Genomic DNA, 21987 nt, shown 5'->3' with positions numbered 1-21987 from the left:
AAATAAAATGACATTTTGCGAAAAAAATCGTTACAAAATCAAATTTTGTGGGACACACTGTAAGAAAATCGGAAATTTCGTTGGAAAATTCAAAAAGTCGGATTTCCGATTAAAATCGGAAAAGTTTCATCTCTGAAATTACAATCAATTGTTCCAACCGCTGGAATATGCGGCCGGTATAATCCGTGTGGGATGTCACGGGCTATTTGTTACACATTTATGTTTACAATAAGGATAAACTCCCAGGTATGGTAGGGAATGGGCCGTCACGGCGCTATATTGTTACATTACAAAATTACATCTAGCACATGAAACTTTAAAGGTATATGTACAAGCGAAATGTCCCATCCTATTGAAGTTAGCTAATTCCATATCCAAACAAGATTGGGTGATCGACTTCTTATTTGGCACAAAAAAACGCAACCTCTTTCTCAACCGAACCAGTTGCACAACATTACAAAGGAAGGATTGTAGGGGAGGAGGAGGGAAAATTATTTTCAAACTAAACTTTCATGTTTGTCTTTTGAAGCCGCGACATAAAATGACACACACATCAATCAATACGTATTCCTGCCTACGGATTGGCCTGGCATTTTGGCGGCAACCCACTAATGCTGATTGGCTGCCTAGAATCCCGACTGCTGCTATAAAAAGGCGAGATATTCATATAACGTCCGCAATCGTGAGATATAAGTCGGTTAGCATGGCAATTTGCACACGGCACGAAACCACTGCTTGGAAATACCCCATACGGTAACCAACCTACATGTATATCCGTTTTGCTATTTCTATACGATCTATTTATGGGGATGTATAGCGATTTGCATAAAATGTGCGGGGGGGATTTAGCCGCACGCAACAACTCTGTCAACACAGTCAACACGTTAGGTGTATGATCACACACTATCTGGATCAAATTCATCGTAACATCGAGGCCTTGATGTGTGGCGGTGCAACAGCTGACTGTTAACCGGAGAACATTAGCCAACCATTATCGTCGACGCCTGATCGCGTAAGTAAGATTGTCTAGATATAATTGTCTACATACCTCAGCACTGTTAATGAAATTAGTTTTATTTTACAACAAAAGTTATGGCAGCAGCGTGCTCAGACACTTTGCCGTTTTTCTAGTTTTAACATAAGTCAAGAAAATGTTGAATTGCCCTCACATGAAAAGTACAAGGATCGGTTGGGCATGTTTGTTTGAATGACAACTTGTTAAATACCAGTTCCCCTCTACCAACGCACACGAAACGTTAAGCCTCGGCTATTGCACTCACGTGCCCAGTATACTGTGTACATGTAGTATGCGATATATTTCTTGCCAAACCGGCTTTGATGAGAACCGTCGTGGATGTGGATAAACATGTACACATCTAGTACGATGTATGCAGCACATCACACCACATGCCCAAATCCTCGGACATTGTAGGCCCTAGGTTTTTTTTCAAACGGGTTTTATGTCCACTCTGGGTATGTAACGTAAACATGTCTGTGTGTATGGTGTAATTCAATTGTATGTGAACATAACAATAATAGTCACGTGCCTAGACCGTGTGGTTCAAAGCACCGAACTTGTCAGATTATTCGTCAAGCCCTAGAAAATAAAGGAGGGACACCTGAAAGTCTTTTGGGAACGGTGCCTAATTGCATAAATCGTAAGTGTTACTTTTTTATGCAAGTACATTTTCGGGATGCTATACTTACAAAAGCAATATTTCTAAAGCATCTAGAATTGATAAATATGACTATTAGGCCAAAAAACATAATAGATCTTTTTACGGTTTCCCTACCTATACCCTATTGTGCTGACAACCCCTGCCCAATTTTTTTGTATAGGAAAATGAGAAAAAAAAACCACCCAAACCATCAATTTCCACCTTTTACCCTTGACTACACGCAGACACCTCCATATGATCGTACACTAAAAAATCGGCAAACAAAAATTTCCCTACCTACCTACCCTATTTTTAAATACCATGTAATCGGAAGCATAACTTTTTGGGGGGCCTTATGAAAGATCCGAATTGGATACAATTTTACCCTAAAGTTGCACGAATTTACCTTTTCCCCAGGTATCAACTTGAAGCATGGGCGTCGCCAGGATTTTTTCTAGAGGTGGGCAAAAATTTTGTTTGCCAAAAAATGCTTGTACTTCTCAACACATTCTCGATTTCAGTTTTAGAGGGTGCAGGGACATTTTGCCCCCCCCCCACTCATTAAATTTACACCACTTTGTCTTCGCGCCTCTTTTTCTTTTTTCTTTTTTTTTTTTTTCTTTTTTTTTTTTTTTTTTTTTTTTTTTTGCTTTTCCAGGGGGGGGGGGGGGCAAGTGCCCCCCTTACCCCCCCCCCTCGCGACGCCCATGACTTGAAGTTGATACCCGGGGAAACACCTCCATATGATCGTACACCAACAAATCGGCCTACAAAAGTTTCCCTACCTACCTACCATATTTTTAAATATCATGTAATCGGAAGCAGAATTAATTTTTTTTGGCCTTATGAAAGATCCAAAATGGATACAATTTTACCCTAAAGTTGCACGAATTTACCTTTTTCCCAGGTATCAACTTGAAGTTGTATTGCCAAACCTCAGTATTAATGATCTTTAAGTTCTTAAGTATACATGTACATACTACATGGCACAGTGACCCTAATAAAACTATGTAACAATTTCAGAGAAATTTCCAAATATACCTGTAAACAAACGGTGTCATTGACACATTATGAACAACCATAATGTCGTATTTTTTTTAACTGTTATTTACAGACAACAATATAATATTGTACATATAAACAAATATGCATTGATCTTAATAAGTTATTCACCATAAGTTGACCCATGAGGGTACAAGTGTCGAGTCGAGGGAAGTTGAGTCACATTGCTGTTAAAATTAAATCGAGTCTCTGACATGTTATCGCCGTTTCAATTGTAGTGTCTGGGGCATGTTTCCATACCTCGATATGTATAATTAGAGACGCTGAAGTTTTGTCAGCGCAGGCTCGAGACAAAAACAGGGGATTTCCAGGTACACGGCCCAATAGCTGCGCCAATGTCTAGATTCCCATAACTGTCTTCATTCGAAGAAGGTCCCACTTTGTACCATTCCTGTCTACTTGGAAATACCCCATAGTAACCTACATGTATGAAGCGTGCGCTGCAACATGAGCGCGTTCATTCCTATATGATATATGTATGGGGCTGTAGCGAGCGATTTGCATAAAATGTGCAGGGGTATTTCCAGTACCTGGTTACTCGGAAATGTACAATGACTGGGCCAGGTTGTTTCTATAGCTCCATTGTAACCACAGCCGCGGATATTTGTTTGAACATCGGGTTCCAGACAAAAGCAGGGGATTTCTAGGCACATGTAATAGCTGCGCCAATGTCTAGGTTCCCATATTGTCCTCATTCGAATTAGGTCCCACTCTGTACCAGTGCCTGACTACTTGGAAATACCCCCACGTATACCCTAAGCGTACGCTGCAACATGAGCGGAGCGATTTGCACACAATGTGCATGTGGATTTCCAGGCGCACGTAAACCAAAGCCGCAGACATTTTGTTTGAAAAGGTTCAACAGGCACATTCAATGCAGCGCCAAAAGTCTAGGTTCCCATTGTCCTCATTTGAATTAGGTACAACTTTGTACCAGTACCTGCAGCTACTTGGAAATACCCCCATTGTGTGTCAGTCTCTCGCTTCAGCACGAGCCCTTTCATTAATTCTATACGATATATTTATGGGGGCTGTAGTGAACGATTTGCAAAAAAATATGCAGGGGTATTTCCAGCCACACGCTAGCTTTAGATTAACGTGGCAAGATATGATAATGTCAGTAGCTTGGGTAAAAAATGTCCTGGTTATTAAATTGGTTCATAAGTAACGATAATCTATCACGGGTGTACGTTAATATGACTTACCTGTATAAAACGACCGTGATATACGCGTTGTGCATACTTTTACTGCATCTGAGCGATTTCATGATAAGTACAAACTGCACAACAGCCATATTAATCTTGGGGAGGAGAGGGGGAAACGAATGACCCAATTGTATGCTAAAGGTTCACACTTGTGCACTTAACATGGCGATACAACCACGCGTCTCTTATACTCTCTGTCCTTGTTTCCTTCACTTTCTAGATTAGCCAGAATGAAGTTTTACATGTGCCTGGTTCTCCTGATGGTCGTTGGATGTGCCTTGAGTTTCGCAAATATGCATTGATCTTAATAAGTTATTCACCATAAGTTGACCCATGAGGGTACAAGTGTCAAGTCGAGGGAAGTTGAGTCACATTGCTGTTAAAATTAAATCGAGTCTCTGACATGTTATCGCCGTTTCAATTGTAGTGTCTGGGGCATGTTTCCATACCTCGATATGTATAATTAGAGACGCTGAAGTTTTGTCTGCGCAGGCTCGATACAAAAACAGGGGATTTCCAGGTACACGGCCCAATAGCTGCGCCAATGTCTAGATTCCCATAACTGTCTTCATTCGAAGAAGGTCCCACTTTGTACCATTCCTGTCTACTTGGAAATACCCCATAGTAACCTACATGTATGAAGCGTGCGCTGCAACATGAGCGCGTTCATTCCTATATGATATATGTATGGGGCTGTAGCGAGCGATTTGCATAAAATGTGCAGGGGTATTTCCAGTACCTGGTTACTCGGAAATGTACAATGACTGGGCCAGGTTGTTTCTATAGCTCCATTGTAACCACAGCCGCGGATATTTGTTTGAACATCGGGTTCCAGACAAAAGCAGGGGATTTCTAGGCACATGTAATAGCTGCGCCAATGTCTAGGTTCCCATATTGTCCTCATTCGAATTAGGTCCCACTCTGTACCAGTGCCTGACTACTTGGAAATACCCCCGCGTATACCCTAAGCGTACGCTGCAACATGAGCGGAGCGATTTGCACACAATGTGCATGTGGATTTCCAGGCGCACGTAAACCAAAGCCGCAGACATTTTGTTTGAAAAGGTTCAACAGGCACACTCAATGCAGCGCCAAAAGTCTAGGTTCCCATTGTCCTCATTTGAATTAGGTACAACTTTGTACCAGTACCTGCAGCTACTTGGAAATACCCCCATTGTGTGTCAGTCTCTCGCTTCAGCACGAGCCCTTTCATTAATTCTATACGATATATTTATGGGGGCTGTAGTGAACGATTTGCAAAAAAATATGCAGGGGTATTTCCAGCCACACGCTAGCTTTAGATTAACGTGGCAAGATATGATAATGTCAGTAGCTTGGGTAAAAAATGTCCTGGTTATTAAATTGGTTCATAATTAACGATAATCTATCACGGGTGTACGTTAATATGACTTACCTGTATAAAACGACCGTGATAAACGCGTTGTGCATACTTTTAATGCATCTGAGCGATTTCATGATAAGTACAAACTGCACAACAGCCATATTAATCTTGGGGAGGAGAGGGGGAAACGAATGACCCAATTGTATGCTAAAGGTTCACACTTGTGCACTTAACATGGCGATACAACCACGCGTCTCTTATACTCTCTGTCCTTGTTTCCTTCACTTTCTAGATTAGCCAGAATGAAGTTTTACATGTGCCTGGTTCTCCTGATGGTCGTTGGATGTGCCTTGAGTTTCGCAAATATGCATTGATCTTAATAAGTTATTCACCATAAGTTGACCCATGAGGGTACAAGTGTCAAGTCGAGGGAAGTTGAGTCACATTGCTGTTAAAATTAAATCGAGTCTCTGACATGTTATCGCCGTTTCAATTGTAGTGTCTGGGGCATGTTTCCATACCTCGATATGTATAATTAGAGACGCTGAAGTTTTGTCTGCGCAGGCTCGATACAAAAACAGGGGATTTCCAGGTACACGGCCCAATAGCTGCGCCAATGTCTAGATTCCCATAACTGTCTTCATTCGAAGAAGGTCCCACTTTGTACCATTCCTGTCTACTTGGAAATACCCCATAGTAACCTACATGTATGAAGCGTGCGCTGCAACATGAGCGCGTTCATTCCTATATGATATATGTATGGGGCTGTAGCGAGCGATTTGCATAAAATGTGCAGGGGTATTTCCAGTACCTGGTTACTCGGAAATGTACAATGACTGGGCCAGGTTGTTTCTATAGCTCCATTGTAACCACAGCCGCGGATATTTGTTTGAACATCGGGTTCCAGACAAAAGCAGGGGATTTCTAGGCACATGTAATAGCTGCGCCAATGTCTAGGTTCCCATATTGTCCTCATTCGAATTAGGTCCCACTCTCTACCAGTGCCTGACTACTTGGAAATACCCCCGCGTATACCCTAAGCGTACGCTGCAACATGAGCGGAGCGATTTGCACACAATGTGCATGTGGATTTCCAGGCGCACGTAAACCAAAGCCGCAGACATTTTGTTTGAAAAAGGTTCAACAGGCACACTCAATGCAGCGCCAAAAGTCTAGGTTCCCATTGTCCTCATTTGAATTAGGTACAACTTTGTACCAGTACCTGCAGCTACTTGGAAATACCCCCATTGTGTGTCAGTCTCTCGCTTCAGCATGAGCCCTTTCATTAATTCTATACGATATATTTATGGGGGCTGTAGTGAACGATTTGCAAAAAAATATGCAGGGGTATTTCCAGCCACACGCTAGCTTTAGATTAACGTGGCAAGATATGATAATGTCAGTAGCTTGGGTAAAAAATGTCCTGGTTATTAAATTGGTTCATAATTAACGATAATCTATCACGGGTGTACGTTAATATGACTTACCTGTATAAAACGACCGTGATAAACGCGTTGTGCATACTTTTACTGCATCTGAGCGATTTCATGATAAGTACAAACTGCACAACAGCCATATTAATCTTGGGGAGGAGAGGGGGAAACGAATGACCCAATTGTATGCTAAAGGTTCACACTTGTGCACTTAACATGGCGATACAACCACGCGTCTCTTATACTCTCTGTCCTTGTTTCCTTCACTTTCTAGATTAGCCAGAATGAAGTTTTACATGTGCCTGGTTCTCCTGATGGTCGTTGGATGTGCCTTGAGTTTCGCAGAAAGAGACGGTAAGTTAATTTGTTCAATGTTCCATGTTCCCTACGGTTCCGACATACAGGGTTATGCGCCCCCCCCCCCCCCCCCCGAGAGAAAAATGCAACCCTGAAACATTTGCCTTTTTTCAAAAACGTGATCGGTGATTTTGTTTTGTTTGGATACACCACTAATACCAAAACGTATAGACGTAACATTTCTCACCCAATTTCTACATCACCTCAAACACATCCATTGTTCGCTTCCGAGTGTGTGCCGCGTTTGACCCCAATAGGCGGACGTTATCAATGAATCGAACTTTCTCCAGAGTTTCTAGAGCTGTGTAAGATTATATTTGGAAACTCACGTAATTGTAAGAAGTTTCTAGAGACTTAGAGAACAGTAATTTTTGTAAAATAGGACAGACCTATACACATAGTATACGGGCAGATTTGATTTCTTTTAAAATTTGGGCTTTTTGAATAATTTCCATTCACAGATAGTTTGGAGATTTTTTGGATCGTAACAATATCAGATTAAAGCTGAGAGCTTTTTCTTTCACAAACGGTAACAAAAAAAATCATGAAAGCAGCACAGTGGGTTGCTGAGAAAATGCCAATTATGTCAAAGAAGTGATTTTTTTTCATCCGTTCCAATGGCATTACCACAGTTAAGAGATTTACACTGTACCTATAGCTATGCGCATGAAATCCATGTAGCGCATTGTGTCCTAATCCGTACAAACAACACGGCACATAATGACAAGAGTACATATTAATTTGATGAAAATACCTTTTATTTTCCACCTGAACAGGTAGCTTATCCTTTTTAGTCGTATTTTAAACCTTTTCAGCATCATAAATATGTCGAAATATTAAAGAAACTGCACAATGAAAGACAATTGCACAGTGGGCTTACAGTACCATGTTTCACTGTTTGAAGCACTTTTGGAATGGATGAAAACTGACTTCTTTTATATAATTGACATTTTTTTCTCAGCAACCCAAAAGTGCTGTTTTCATGAATTTTTTTTTTTTGTATTTGAAATACAAAATTCCCAGCTTTAATCTGATACTCAAAACATCACACATCACAAAAAGGCACACGTTTCAGGGTTGCATTTTTTTTGGTCGACCTGTTGAAGAATTCTTTTTCCTCATTCGCACAACCCCGTTGGCCTATCGAATGCTTGGTGTAAATACATTTGGATTCGATCTTTGATAAGCCTGATAGGCTTTACACACATTAAAATAAGTTTAAGTTTTCATTGTAGAGGAGAGAACACCCACTGCCAACATTTCTCAAATCCGTTTGCTTAACTTCTGGTTTTGTTGCATCGTATTTGCATTTATAAAAATGAAACTTAGGTATTGTAACGATCTTCATTGCTTACACACCGTTTTTAAAGTGGGCCGTAAGATGGTCACGTTTGGTGGTTGTGGATTTTTCCGCGAAAAAGTATAAAACTTGCATTTCCAAGGTTTATTTAGTAAAAAAAATAATAGTTTTGTTCGGTTTAGTTTCAAATGTTCAATGCTTTGACACTTCAACCGGTTCTTTTCTTCATTCAATGTCTGTGATAAATGTCGTTGTTATCTTTAAAGTTGGTGTATACGTGCTTTTTGGGTGTGGCACCCCGAAAAATAGATTTTCAAAATGAGTTGATAATTTTCTAGCAAAAAGTACATTAGTAATGAGCTTTCCAATGAGATATCACACGAAAAAAATTAGCCAACGATAAGTAAGCAATTAATTAATTTCAACTTTTGAATTAGGGGTGTCCCGCTTTTATTCGAATTCGAGGCCAGCGGGACCTACAATCCCGGCCAAAAAAGTTGGGACACTTCTTGAGCCTGCCACGGTCACCCACCGCCCGCTCCTCCGGTCAATGTTGTTCCCAGCTGATGGAGCACACACCGCGAGAGACAACATTGATCGGGGGCCGGGGGGGATGGTGGGGGCCCAGCGAGATTTGGCCAGGATTGTAGGTGCAGGCCAGTAAATTGGTCCAAAATTGCCTACGCCGGCCAAATCACGATTTACATTCCCCAATATTTATTCAGTATTTCGTCACCGACACCACGAGCCGACACCCTCTGCATCACATGTGTACAAAAAAAATTAAAACTCAAATTTTCTTTTTTTGCCGATATTAGCAGTTTGTATCGTGAAGTTTAACATGACGAAGTTAAAATTGCTGAAATCATTTAAAATAAGCAAATTTTACTAATGAATTTTCAACAAATTGGTCAATTCTGGTGTTTTATGTTACCACGAAGTGACACTGCACAGGGTGTCAGTTCGTGAAAACAAAAATGTACGTGTTTTCGGAGAGTACGCGCATGCAATAGCGTTACGGAGTGTCAGTTCGTGAAAACGAAAATTGACGTGTTTTTGGAGAGTGCGCGCACGCATGCGCAGTGTGTGCGCGCACTCTCCCAAAACACGTCAATTTTTGTTTTCACGAACTGACACTCACTAAAGCGTCTAACCAATTAAGGCAAGTCCACAGAGTGCATTTTGTACTAAAGCTCTGGGTGCTTATTCACAAAGCACCCGTAAATGTTTGCGTTGCGGGGACCCGTAAGTGGATGTTAAGGGCACGTAAGACTTGCGTTAAGTGGTATTCACGAAGCATCCTTAGAGTTCCCTTAGTGGACCCGCATGTTGCGGGCACCCGCAACTAATTGGTTGAACATTAAAAAAACACATGCCAAGACATTTTATCCCATTTCAGAGTTCTTGCTCGTAGAGTCGATTAAAGATTAACTTGTCTTTGTTTTCTAAGCAAACAATCAACACCAATCAAGCATGTCTTTAAGAGCATGTTCTTCCACTCATTTAAAGAAAAAAAATGAATCACAAAAATTTACCAATGCTTTCAGAAGTTATGCATGTGTTACAAACGTAGCCCATTTTTATAGCTGTCCTTGAATGTCATTGGAAGCTATTGAGTTTAGTGAGAATCATATTACAGACAAACTTTAAAATGCCAACAAGACTTTAAAGGAAACATGCAGTGGAAATTCAGCTCATCTTGTTCTCTTGCACATTATGTGTTGCAACAAAACATACAAGATCGTAAAACTTGTTTTCGTTGGAAGTGACAAGAAAGTGGTAGTTTTTCAATTGTTAGCAAATCCTTTCATCAATACAATCGCATGTAAGGCCCCCAAAAAGTCTCCGGTTTCTGGTATGGAGCTTGCGGTGACGCGGCTTTTTTTTTTTTTTTACCCGACTTTTTTGCTTCAAATGTCGGCTGATGACTTCAAATGGTGCTCGACTAAACTGAGTACAAATAGGCCTATATGGGATTGGGAGTTCAGAGAGGCCACATAAAGCTTATTCTTTAAGTTAAAAATGTGCAGCAGCAGGATTCCAGTCAAACCAGTGAGTTTGGCGGTTTTGAGACATCATCTTTCATTGAAAAAAAAACCTTTTTCATTTTGCCGACGCGCATGGCTACAGCGACGCACGCGCATACCATAAACCGGAGACTTTTTTGTGGCCTAACCAACTGCAAATGAGATCAAAGAAAGTCGTCGCCTGAAATTCCCCTCGCAGTTTAGGTTTAACAATAATGCGAATGACTTATGTCCTTTTGGTTTGACAGCGCTTGATTCACGATCCCGGTGGTGCAGCTAAAAATAAATGTTGTATAGGCTATTAAAGATTCAGACAAACAATTTGTGAAATGGTTTACAGTTATGGTTACGAGAAAAAAAAGGATGGCGTGCAGGGTTGAACTTGTGTAGGCTTAGGCCTATTCACACTACCTTAGTAACACGCAGGCGTTTATGGTAAACATACATGTTTATATATAAACACAGTGCATGTTACCAAGGTGGCCTGAATAGTAGGATGTATTTTTTAGAGATGTGTGATGGAAACACAAGACCGATTTTTTTTATGATAGGAACACACATTGCAAATGTACTTTTTGAATTATGAAAATTTGTGTAAAAATGGAGAAAGATTGCAAATTGCAAAGACTAAACAATTAATGAATTGGAGAAGTGCTGGCTATGCGCTGAAACATGTATTTTGATGGTCCTTCTGAGGGAAAATTATTTAATATACCAAGTGTTGCAGTTTGCTCTGAGTGCTGCACTTTTCTCTATATCGATTGTGATTAAATGTATTCACACGTGTTCGTTTTAAGTTTTTTTCTGTTGTTTTAAAATATAAAATAATAATTATGTTACAGTTGTGTCAGTCAAACTTGATATTATTGCCGAAATCAATGTAAATAAAATTGTCTCTTTAATTAGGCCTATATCTCGGGACAAGGCTTTCCATTGAATTTGTGTTTTCGTGATTTTCATTGTAATTGCAGGGAGTCAAAAAGGGAAGTCAGTTGCATTTTCTCCTTTTTTTTTGGGGGGGGGGATGAAGTTTATAGTTAACATGTAAATTCAGTATGTGTTTGGTCATCCGTGGGCCATGGGGTACATCCGTGTCGAAGATTGGGGGTGGATATGACCCCAAATCCTCCACTTGTGGAAATTCGGGGGCGAAAGGGGGGAGGCTGGACACACCAGAGGACGTTAGGGGGCTCTGTTCATGGAATATATAGATTTTCCCAGCCAATTTCCTGAAATGTTCATTCACTTCCGAAAATCGGTCATTCATTTTCATCTGAATTTGAGAATCGCTCTGAACACGCGTTTCATGCATTTTCGCTATCAGAGCATTCGATTTCATTTCCATTCAATCAATTAAGCACATTTCGTTTATGCTCATTCAGATTCGTTTAATACAAGACTTCCTTTTCGCTTTTAGAGGGCGATTTCAAAAATAAGTCATTTTATTTCACTTTTAGTTTCATGTTATGTGATGCAATCTGCTAAGTTTGAATGAGAAAAACGCACTTTATATTGCACATTCACGAAATTGTATTCCAGAACTCTGCGCGAAAAGGTATGCTCGCGTAAATGAATGCACAGGTAACGTAATTGGCCGTCTGTTTCTCAAAACCGAATGCACGGACAATGAAAACGATTGAACTTTCGTTGAATTGAAATGGGATTAAAGACGTGCATTCAAATTCAGACGAAAATGAATGACCGATTTTCAGAAGTGAATGAACATTTTAGGAAATTGGCCGGGAAAACCTATTATGGGCGCTATTTTGCTTATGTCGCACAAGGAACTCCTTGTCAAAAGTGCATATGAACAGTACAAACATAACTCCTTCAAAGTTACCCCCCAAAAAAGCTTTGAAAAAACTAGTGGCGACTGCTAGTGTCCAAACAAGCTGTTTAACATGATAAACAAGTAAAAAGTGGAACTTACTGCAAGAAAATAAAGAAAAGTTTGATATATATTTGTACACAAAGCTGTAGAGACACTTTTGTTCTGCTTTGAATGACATCACGCTTTGGCTCATGAATATGGAACTGTTCAATAGCATAAAAATTGAAATGTTGAAATTTCTCCCTTTTACTACTACAAAAGAAGGTTGAAAGTCATAGTAACATGGCAAGAAAGCTGTTTTTTTTTTATCTATTTAAGTAATACAAATTTTTTTGCAGGTTCCCTTTAATAATTGAACTCAAGACAGAAACCACTGTCAGAATGTGTGCTTTCAGTATATAAGAAACAAGTTAGCTCTTTTTTTTTTTAAATATTGATGGTGATGTTTGTATCCTTTCCCATGCTCTCGTTCATTCAGTGGAGGTGGGAAAGTCCACGTTTCATTGTACTCAATGGGTGTTCAGTTTGCATCACGTGATGAGTGGTAAACAAGTTTGTGATCGTTTTATTGAAATAGACATAACTTAGGATTAGACTGTGCAATTTAAGTGAAATATTCACACTTAAAATCCCATAAGATGTACTTCGTCCCATAAAAAAGGGCGGCAGTTGCTTCCCAAAAGTGGAGGACATACCTATTACGGCATGGAGCGGGCCCCGAATTTTTGTTTGGATTCTAGATGGTTGCTCTGTGGTGCGATCTGAGTCAATTTCTGAGCACTCAAACCACTTTTGTGAGCAAAAGATAATGTTTTAAACATCATTTTTTGAGTTTGGAGTCATTGATCAGCTACTATAGAATCATTATGTTGCTACAATTTTTATTCGGGGATAGAAAAGTGTGTGTGTGGGGGGGGGGGGGGCAACGATATGACATCCGCCACTTAAAAAAAAGTGGGGGGGGGGAGGACTTGTCTCCCACCGATTGACGCCCATGAAAATGGAACGCGCCAAATATTTTGAACACATTTTTCAAATTCGTTCACTTTCTTTTTAACTCATCCTATAGTTGGTTCAACCGGTCACGGAAGATGAACCGGCACGTCGATTCAGTTCGTAGATCCAAAATACATGCCAAGAGTGCCGCCATTGTGACAATCGAGATGATCCACGCAAGTTGTGGTGTGCTTGCGGGACGTCTGGGTCCTTATTCACAAAGCACCCGTAAATGCTTGCGGGCGCGCAACTTCCCCGCAACCCTCACTTAAGCACTTGCGCGTTATTCACGAAGCCCCCTTAAATCTGCGTGTGCCCGTAAACCACCCGTACATTTGCGGGACATCCAGACGTCCCGCAAGCACACCACAACTTGCGTGGATCATCTCGATTGTCACAATGGCGGCACTCTTGGCATGTATTTTGGATCTACGAACTGAATCGACGTGCCGGTTCATCTTCCGTGACCGGTTGAACCAACTATAGGATGAGTTAAAAAGAAAGTGAACGAATTTGAAAAATGTGTTCAAAATATTTGGCGCGTTCCATTTTCATGGGCGTCAATCGGTGGGAGACAAGTCCTCCCCCCCCCACTTTTTTTTAAGTGGCGGATGTCATATCGTTGCCCCCCCCCCCCCCCCCACACACACACTTTTCTATCCCCGAATAAAAATTGTAGCTACATAATGATTCTATAGTAGCTGATCAATGACTCCAAACTCAAAAAATGATGTTTAAAACATTATCTTTTGCTCACAAAAGTGGTTTGAGTGCTCAGAAATTGACTCAGATCGCACCACAGAGCAACCATCTAGAATCCAAACAAAAATTCGGGGCCCGCTCCATGCCGTAATAGGTATGTCCTCCACTTTTGGGAAGCAACTGCCGCCCTTTTTTATGGGACGAAGTACATCTTATGGGATTTTAAGTGTGAATATTTCACTTAAATTGCACAGTCTAATCCTAAGTTATGTCTATTTCAATAAAACGATCACAAACTTGTTTACCACTCATCACGTGATGCAAACTGAACACCCATTGAGTACAATGAAAAATGGACTTTCCCACCTCCACTGAATGAACGAGAGCATGGGAAAGGATACAAAAATCACCATCAATATTTAAAAAAAAAAAGAGCTAACTTGTTTCTTATATACTGAAAGCACACATTCTGACAGTGGTTTCTGTCTTGAGTTCAATTATTAAAGGGAACCTGCAAAAAAATTTGTATTACTTAAATAGATAAAAAAAAACAGCTTTCTTGCCATGTTACTATGACTTTCAACCTTCTTTTGTAGTAGTAAAAGGGAGAAATTTCAACATTTCAATTTTTATGCTATTGAACAGTTCCATATTCATGAGCCAAAGCGTGATGTCATTCAAAGCAGAACAAAAGTGTCTCTACAGCTTTGTGTACAAATATATATCAAACTTTTCTTTATTTTCTTGCAGTAAGTTCCACTTTTTACTTGTTTATCATGTTAAACAGCTTGTTTGGACACTAGCAGTCGCCACTAGTTTTTTCAAAGCTTTTTTGGGGGGTAACTTTGAAGGAGTTATGTTTGTACTGTTCATATGCACTTTTGACAAGGAGTTCCTTGTGCGACATAAGCAAAATAGCGCCCATAATAGGTTTTCCCGGCCAATTTCCTAAAATGTTCATTCACTTCTGAAAATTGGTCATTCATTTTCGTCTGAATTTGAATGCACGTCTTTAATCCCATTTCAATTCAACGAAAGTTCAATCGTTTTCATTGTCCGTGCATTCGGTTTTGAGAAACAGACGGCCAATTACGTTACCTGTGCATTCATTTACGCGAGCATACCTTTTCGCGCAGAGTTCTGGAGTACAATTTCGTGAATGTGCAATATAAAGTGCGTTTTTCTCATTCAAACTTAGCAGATTGCATCACATAACATGAAACTAAAAGTGAAATAAAATGACTTATTTTTGAAATCGCCCTCTAAAAGCGAAAAGGAAGTCTTGTTAACGAATCTGAATGAGCATAAACGAAATGTGCTTAATTGATTGAATGGAAATGAAATCGAATGCTCTGATAGCGAAAATGCATGAAACGCGTGTTCAGAGCGATTCTCAAATTCAGATGAAAATGAATGACCGATTTTCGGAAGTGAATGAACATTTCAGGAAATTGGCTGGGAAAATCTATATATTCCATGAACAGAGCCCCCTAACGTCCTCTGGTGTGTCCAGCCTCCCCCCTTTCGCCCCCGAATTTCCACAAGTGGAGGATTTGGGGTCATATCCACCCCCAATCTTCGACACGGATGTACCCCATGGCCCACGGATGACCAAACACATACTGAATTTACATGTTAACTATAAACTTCACCCCCCCCCCCCCCAAAAAAAAGGAGAAAATGCAACTGACTTCCCTTTTTGACTCCCTGCAATTACAATGAAAATCACGAAAACACAAATTCAATGGAAAGCCTTGTCCCGAGATATAGGCCTAATTAAAGAGACAATTTTATTTACATTGATTTCGGCAATAATATCAAGTTTGACTGACACAACTGTAACATAATTATTATTTTATATTTTAAAACAACAGAAAAAAACTTAAAACGAACACGTGTGAATACATTTAATCACAATCGATATAGAGAAAAGTGCAGCACTCAGAGCAAACTGCAACACTTGGTATATTAAATAATTTTCCCTCAGAAGGACCATCAAAATACATGTTTCAGCGCATAGCCAGCACTTCTCCAATTCATTAATTGTTTAGTCTTTGCAATTTGCAATCTTTCTCCTTTTTTACACAAATTTTCATAATTCAAAAAGTACATTTGCAATGTGTGTTCCTATCATAAAAAAAATCGGTCTTGTGTTTCCATCACACATCTCTAAAAAATACATCCTACTATTCAGGCCACCTTGGTAACATGCACTGTGTTTATATATAAACATGTATGTTTACCATAAACGCCTGCGTGTTACTAAGGTAGTGTGAATAGGCCTAAGCCTACACAAGTTCAACCCTGCACGCCATCCTTTTTTTCTCGTAACCATAACTGTAAACCATTTCACAAATTGTTTGTCTGAATCTTTAATAGCCTATACAACATTTATTTTTAGCTGCACCACCGGGATCGTGAATCAAGCGCTGTCAAACCAAAAGGACATAAGTCATTCGCATTATTGTTAAACCTAAACTGCGAGGGAAATTTCAGCAGTTTCTGAATCTTTAATAGCCTATACAACATTTATTTTTAGCTGCACCACCGGGATCGTGAATCAAGTGCTGTCAAACCAAAAGGACATAAGTCATTCGCATTATTGTTAAACCTAAACTGCGAGGGGAATTTCAGGCGACGACTTTCTTTGATCTCATTTGCAGTTGGTTAGGCCACAAAAAAAGTCTCCGGTTTATGGTATGCGCGTGCGTCGCTGTAGCCATGCGCGTCGGCAAAATGAAAAAGTTTTTTTTTTCAATGAAAGATGATGTCTCAAAACCGCCAAACTCACTGGTTTGACTGGAATCCTGCTGCTGCACATTTTTAACTTAAAGAATAAGCTTTATGTGGCCTCTCTGAACTCCCAATCCCATATAGGCCTATTTGTACTCAGTTTAGTCGAGCACCATTTGAAGTCATCAGCCGACATTTGAAGCAAAAAAGTCGGGTAAAAAAAAAAAAAAGCCGCGTCACCGCAAGCTCCATACCAGAAACCGGAGACTTTTTGGGGGGCCTTACATGCGATTGTATTGATGAAAGGATTTGCTAACAATTGAAAAACTACCACTTTCTTGTCACTTCCAACGAAAACAAGTTTTACGATCTTGTATGTATTGTTGCAACACATAATGTGCAAGAGAACAAGATGAGCTGAATTTCCACTGCATGTTTCCTTTAAAGTCTTGTTGGCATTTTAAAGTTTGTCTGTAATATGATTCTCACTAAACTCAATAGCTTCCAATGACATTCAAGGACAGCTATAAAAATGGGCTACGTTTGTAACACATGCATAACTTCTGAAAGCATTGGTAAATTTTTGTGATTCATTTTTTTTCTTTAAATGAGTGGAAGAACATGCTCTTAAAGACATGCTTGATTGGTGTTGATTGTTTGCTTAGAAAACAAAGACAAGTTTATCTTTAATCGACTCTACGAGCAAGAACTCTGAAATGGGATAAAATGTCTTGGCATGTGTTTTTTTAATGTTCAACCAATTAGTTGCGGGTGCCCGCAACATGCGGGTCCACTAAGGGAACTCTAAGGGTGCTTCGTGAATACCACTTAACGCAAGTCTTACGTGCCCTTAACATCCACTTACGGGTCCCCGCAACGCAAACATTTACGGGTGCTTTGTGAATAAGCACCCAGAACAGTCGTTTATCCTGGTATCTAGGATCCGTGTTTTACTCAAACTGTGAAAACTCTTTCAAACTATTTTTTTTTCTATGATTCCCTTGAGTGTTTCTCCTCATTTTGCTACGGATCAACCTATCCCAAAATGCCTCTAAACCTGTTTTCCAGAGAGGGGAAACCTTGTGTGGACGTGGGCAAGTCCACACAACGATGCTACCTGGTTTATGTGAACATTTTTTTTTCTTCGGAAGTCCACACAGTGAATAATGTGCATACCTACGTGTGAGCTGTGTTACTACCTGTGCATAATAGGGTGCAACAGTGCAATAACTAGTGCTAAAGCCCATACGTAATTTAAAAAAAAAATACTTAAAACTCTCACAGGTATTTTTTAGCTGCACAGTAAAATGATGTTTAACATGTCATCTTTCCTTTCCTTTTTTTTTTTTGGTGGGTTGATCTTTGACTTTTCGAGGAATTCACACTCCAAGAAGATGACCCCTATTTTTCACAAAGCGGAAAAGTAGCCATCTGGAAAAAGGATCCCTCCACAACATGGCAAAATAGCGCCACTTTCGAGCCCAATTGCATCCAAAATGCTCTGAATTGGAAGCCCCAAGTCCGGGCAAGAGGTTCATTGCCATATCTCTTCAATTCCCCAATGTTATGGCTCTCAGAGCTCTCTAATATGCACCATAATGTGCACGTGCACGTACACGTATAATGCTCATTAGTCCGGCCACGTAGAACTAGACTTGGAAAACTATGGGTTTTGCAATCCTCTGGAAAAGGCGCATTTGAATAGATGAGATCAGTGGCGTAGCCACGGGGGGGGGGGGGGGGGGTGACAGCCCTCCCCCCATGAAACCTTGTCGCCCCCCAGTCAAAGCCCCCACCCCCCACTGAGATTTTGAGTTTCTCAAAAAAAATTCATTGATCTACATGACGCCCCCCCCCCATGAGATGTTCCAGCCCCCCCCCCCCCCCCAGCGCAAATTTTTCAAATTCAAATTTCGTTCGGGAAGGAAATTTGAAATTTAAAAAAAAAGCAAGTTTACACCAACTTTAAGTGCAATTCATGAGTTCAGCACCACAAACCTTTTTCATGTCATGCAGACTTGTTTGCGGAGGAGGTGATGCAAGAACCGGAATCTTCCGGGCTTCCGGAGAGGACGTGTAAGTTCAGTGATGGTCATGGGTGTCGCCAGGATTTCTTTCTACAGGGGAGCAGAGCATATTTCCCCCAAAATCCCTGTTCTTTGCCAACATATTCTCAACTTATCACGTGTTTGAGGGTGGGCAGGGGGACTTTTGCCCACACCAACCATTCAATTAACAGCAATATGACTTTGCACCTCTTTTTCTTTCTTTCTTCCCCCCCCCTTTTGTTTTTCCTTATTTTTTTGTTTTGCTTCCTGCCCCCTCGCGACACCCATGGTGATTTCTTAAATTATAAGTAATTGCTTTAATAATGGTAACCTGACGCACCATCGCACTGCGTAATTTTCGTACAGAAGCCCTCATATGCACGAGGTTTTCCCTGCAGAATCAAAAGAGTTTCCTTGCATAAGAACATTGCATGTTGCTTTTGTGCGCCCACTATTTCGCTGTAGTTATACTATTGTTTTTGTTATACATTTAAGGCAACATTTTCATCAATAACTTTTTACCGCCTACTTTCAATGAAACATCTAACAATCATCGAAGAACAAACTTAGTTTGTAGGCAATCATACGTTACTGTTACGGGTTCATCCTGTCGTTTGTCTTACTTAAAATATAAATTGTTTTGAATTTGAAGACAGTAAAAAATAAATCTGAAATTCAAAAAGTGAACGAAAACAAGATGTGGTGTTCTTCATCGCCTTGTTATTCTTTGAACTGGTCCTTTTATTATTTTGGTTTATTTCTGTTCACTCGGAACATGTTGAAATCTGAAACAAAATAGCACAGAAACAAATTTGAATGCAAACATATAAATAAATGTATGTACATTAAGGAAATTGAATTCTTGATAAACCTCGTGATATAGGGCCTACTGCCTCCGACGAATTTGATGAACTCAATAAACATTTGAAGTTGAACGAACTTCTCCATGTCAACGCTATTGCTAAACTTAGGGAAGCAAACGACTCTTCTTGTATTGGGGACTAAATGATAAATTTTCATATAAAACTGGTGGAAAGGGTACTAAATTAAACGAGCTTTATCGATTTGTTTTTTTTGGGGGGGGGGTTGAAATTGGCTAGCGTTAAAAGTTTCAGAGCTAACTTTTCAAGATCATTTTTCTGTGAAACAAATTAGATATCTGAAATTGAGAACCAATCCCTTTTCTGTGTGGTATAAAAAGAAATAGTTTCAGGCTGATAATATGGTCATTTTTCCTGGATACGGGCATACATGGACCTCTCTTTAAAAGCTTCCTTGAACAGGTTGTCCACACAAATCATTCACAACCATGTTGGTTTCTGTTTCAGATTGCCGAACTCGCAGAGATTGTCCAGAACCTGGCTCTTATTGTATTCATGGCGAATGCATTGCGGACATGTGGAGGCCTGGATCAATTCCTTCAAGTAAAGAACATTAGAAATACTGGCAATGAATTTTTGCTTTATTCGGATTAAACAAAGGGGTTTCACATTAGTTAAGTTTTCCTCTTTCCCGATCATGAAGACTGTCTCATTTTTTATTGTTAACAAAAATACTGGGTCCGTGTTCCAGCCTGTTTTCCCATTAATTCCGTTACAGTTCTGTTCACGTCTGAAGGCTCCTCTTCATGATGTTGAATTTTAGAGCAACATTGAAATCAACATCAAACAAAAAATATATAAAATCGATTTGTAAAAACAGACATATCAAACGCTCGGCAAATTTGAATCTAAAATATAAATTCTTCTCGTCATTTAAATGACAAGAAATAATATGAGCTCGAGCACGGACTTAATATTCTCCCCACTGTGTTATGTCTATAAATCTGTGTTCAAGTTTATTGCTGTCTTTAATGTTTTTGTTCTTCTTGGGTTTTTGGTTATCGGTAGTGCGTGGTGGTCAGTGTGATGCATGGGTAAAACTCGCTTTTAAAATAACCATCAATATTCTTCCTGCATGTATCGTTCAAGCAGCGCTTGGACATGGAAACGTTTGCATCCGGGGATTTTTTTGGGGAGTCAGGTTGGCGTAGCGGTGCTTTCCTCGCCTTCCACCGCTGTGACCCGGGTTCGAATCCCGCCTGGGTCAATATGTGGATTGGGTTTTCAGTCCCTACCTGATTCCGTGGGTTTTCCACAGAATACTCTTCTGGGCTTTTCCTCCCACCTCTTAAACTGTAATTTCTTCACATTGTTTTCTCTTTACTGGGACCCATGGGAGATCAGTGGATTCCACTGAATGGGCTACCCAGTTAAAATAAGAAATAAATAAATACATTTTGGAAAGGGCGGAACACAAGCCCCAGAGAAAACATGAGACGGTTACTTTCTAAGTTGGCAGATTTGTTAAAGTAATTTCAAATCAAAAGTCATTGAGACTCAGCCACCAAATTTTACTTTTTAGGTTAGATTAAAATGCCTGATCAGAAAACTGCAACACGTACTTGGGTGCGATCGTTAAATTTGCATTCGAAGGCAACGCAGCAATAGCTATTATGTTATGCACCAATTACATCACGTCATCCCAACAATAGTTGAGACCATTGCCATAGTTGGTGCAACTTAATTGCCAGTAAATTACACAGCCATATGTACATCTTTGTTACAAAACTCAAATAGGCTGTTTTGATGAAATTTATTCCCACAACAGGTGTTTTTTTACTGTAAATGAAGATCCAATTCCTTGAACAAAACTAGGACTTTGAAATCATTCGTTATTAATTGGACGTATTACTTCTTATCTCCTTTCCACCTTTGATGATTTCTCATTCGTAAACGTACTGTTAATGATATAGTTCAGTGGCAAAATAAATTGACTCTTGCATAAAAAACAATTTATCAGTGTTCATGAATTCATTCAAAACACCTGTCTGCCATCAAGTCATCTTTGTTATTTAATCGTGTTTTCAAACCCTTGCCTCATTACTTGCATTCTTGAAAAAGTACAAACAAAATGGTCATGAAAAGGTAAAAGGGACGCCCTCTTTGTGCTCCATCCGTGTGTGAAAGCCTGTGTGCATTATTGTCCTTTTATCATGAGCCTTAACTATTAAAGAAGTGCGTCTGAGTTTGAGGATGTGCGCGCCTATACCGTCATTATACCGGTTCAAATCCTAAATATAATATCATGATGTTCCCTTGGGTTATGAAAGCAGTGGGAAGCTCAAACAATATTAGACCACGCGTTTGCAATTCAGGCGATTCACAATGCAGTGCGCCACCAAGAGTTTGCCATGGAGAGTCAACTTTTCAAGTTTACGGTCGACAAAATATGGCCCATACTTCAGCTAATTT

The 21987-nt window shown here is 39.9% G+C and overlaps 1 protein-coding gene and 1 long non-coding RNA gene across 3 annotated transcripts; both read left to right on the top strand.

Moving 5' to 3' along the window:
• Window positions 1-671: 671 nt before the first annotated feature.
• LOC119745465 lies at window positions 672-6396 on the top strand. Of its 2 annotated transcripts, none has more exons than XR_005273628.1 (3): window positions 672-1012; window positions 4146-5250; window positions 5560-6396. It is a non-coding gene; the product is annotated as an uncharacterized LOC119745465 (long non-coding RNA). The 2 variants fall into 2 exon arrangements; XR_005273627.1 differs by having other exon boundaries at window positions 4146-5263.
• Window positions 6397-6573: 177 nt separating this feature from the next.
• Window positions 6574-20383, top strand: LOC119745464. Its single transcript, XM_038221824.1, has 4 exons — window positions 6574-6678; window positions 6975-7054; window positions 18663-18722; window positions 20023-20383. The coding sequence occupies exons 1-4, from the start codon at window positions 6574-6576 to the stop codon at window positions 20120-20122; spliced, it is 345 nt and encodes a 114-aa protein (XP_038077752.1). The 3' UTR covers window positions 20123-20383.
• Window positions 20384-21987: the final 1604 nt, after the last annotated feature.

The sequence above is a fragment of the Patiria miniata genome, unplaced genomic scaffold (assembly GCF_015706575.1).
Source record: "Patiria miniata isolate m_02_andy unplaced genomic scaffold, ASM1570657v1 HiC_scaffold_7, whole genome shotgun sequence".
NCBI classification, from domain to species: Eukaryota; Metazoa; Echinodermata; class Asteroidea; order Valvatida; family Asterinidae; genus Patiria; species Patiria miniata.
The sequence above is the reverse complement of the archived record's forward strand: the minus strand, read 5'-3'. Positions and strand labels throughout refer to the sequence as shown.

What these genes read in the sequence shown, in the direction of transcription:
- LOC119745464 (XM_038221824.1), top strand. Translation starts at nt 6,574, where the DNA reads ATGGGGGCTGTAGTGAACGATTTGCAAAAAAATATGCAGGGGTATTTC. An exon ending in GAGTTTCGCAGAAAGAGACG is followed by an intron (nt 7,055 to 18,662) that starts GTAAGTTAATTT and finishes CATGTCATGCAG; the next exon opens with ACTTGTTTGCGGAGGAGGTG. An exon ending in CGGGCTTCCGGAGAGGACGT is followed by an intron (nt 18,723 to 20,022) that starts GTAAGTTCAGTG and finishes TTTCTGTTTCAG; the next exon opens with ATTGCCGAACTCGCAGAGAT.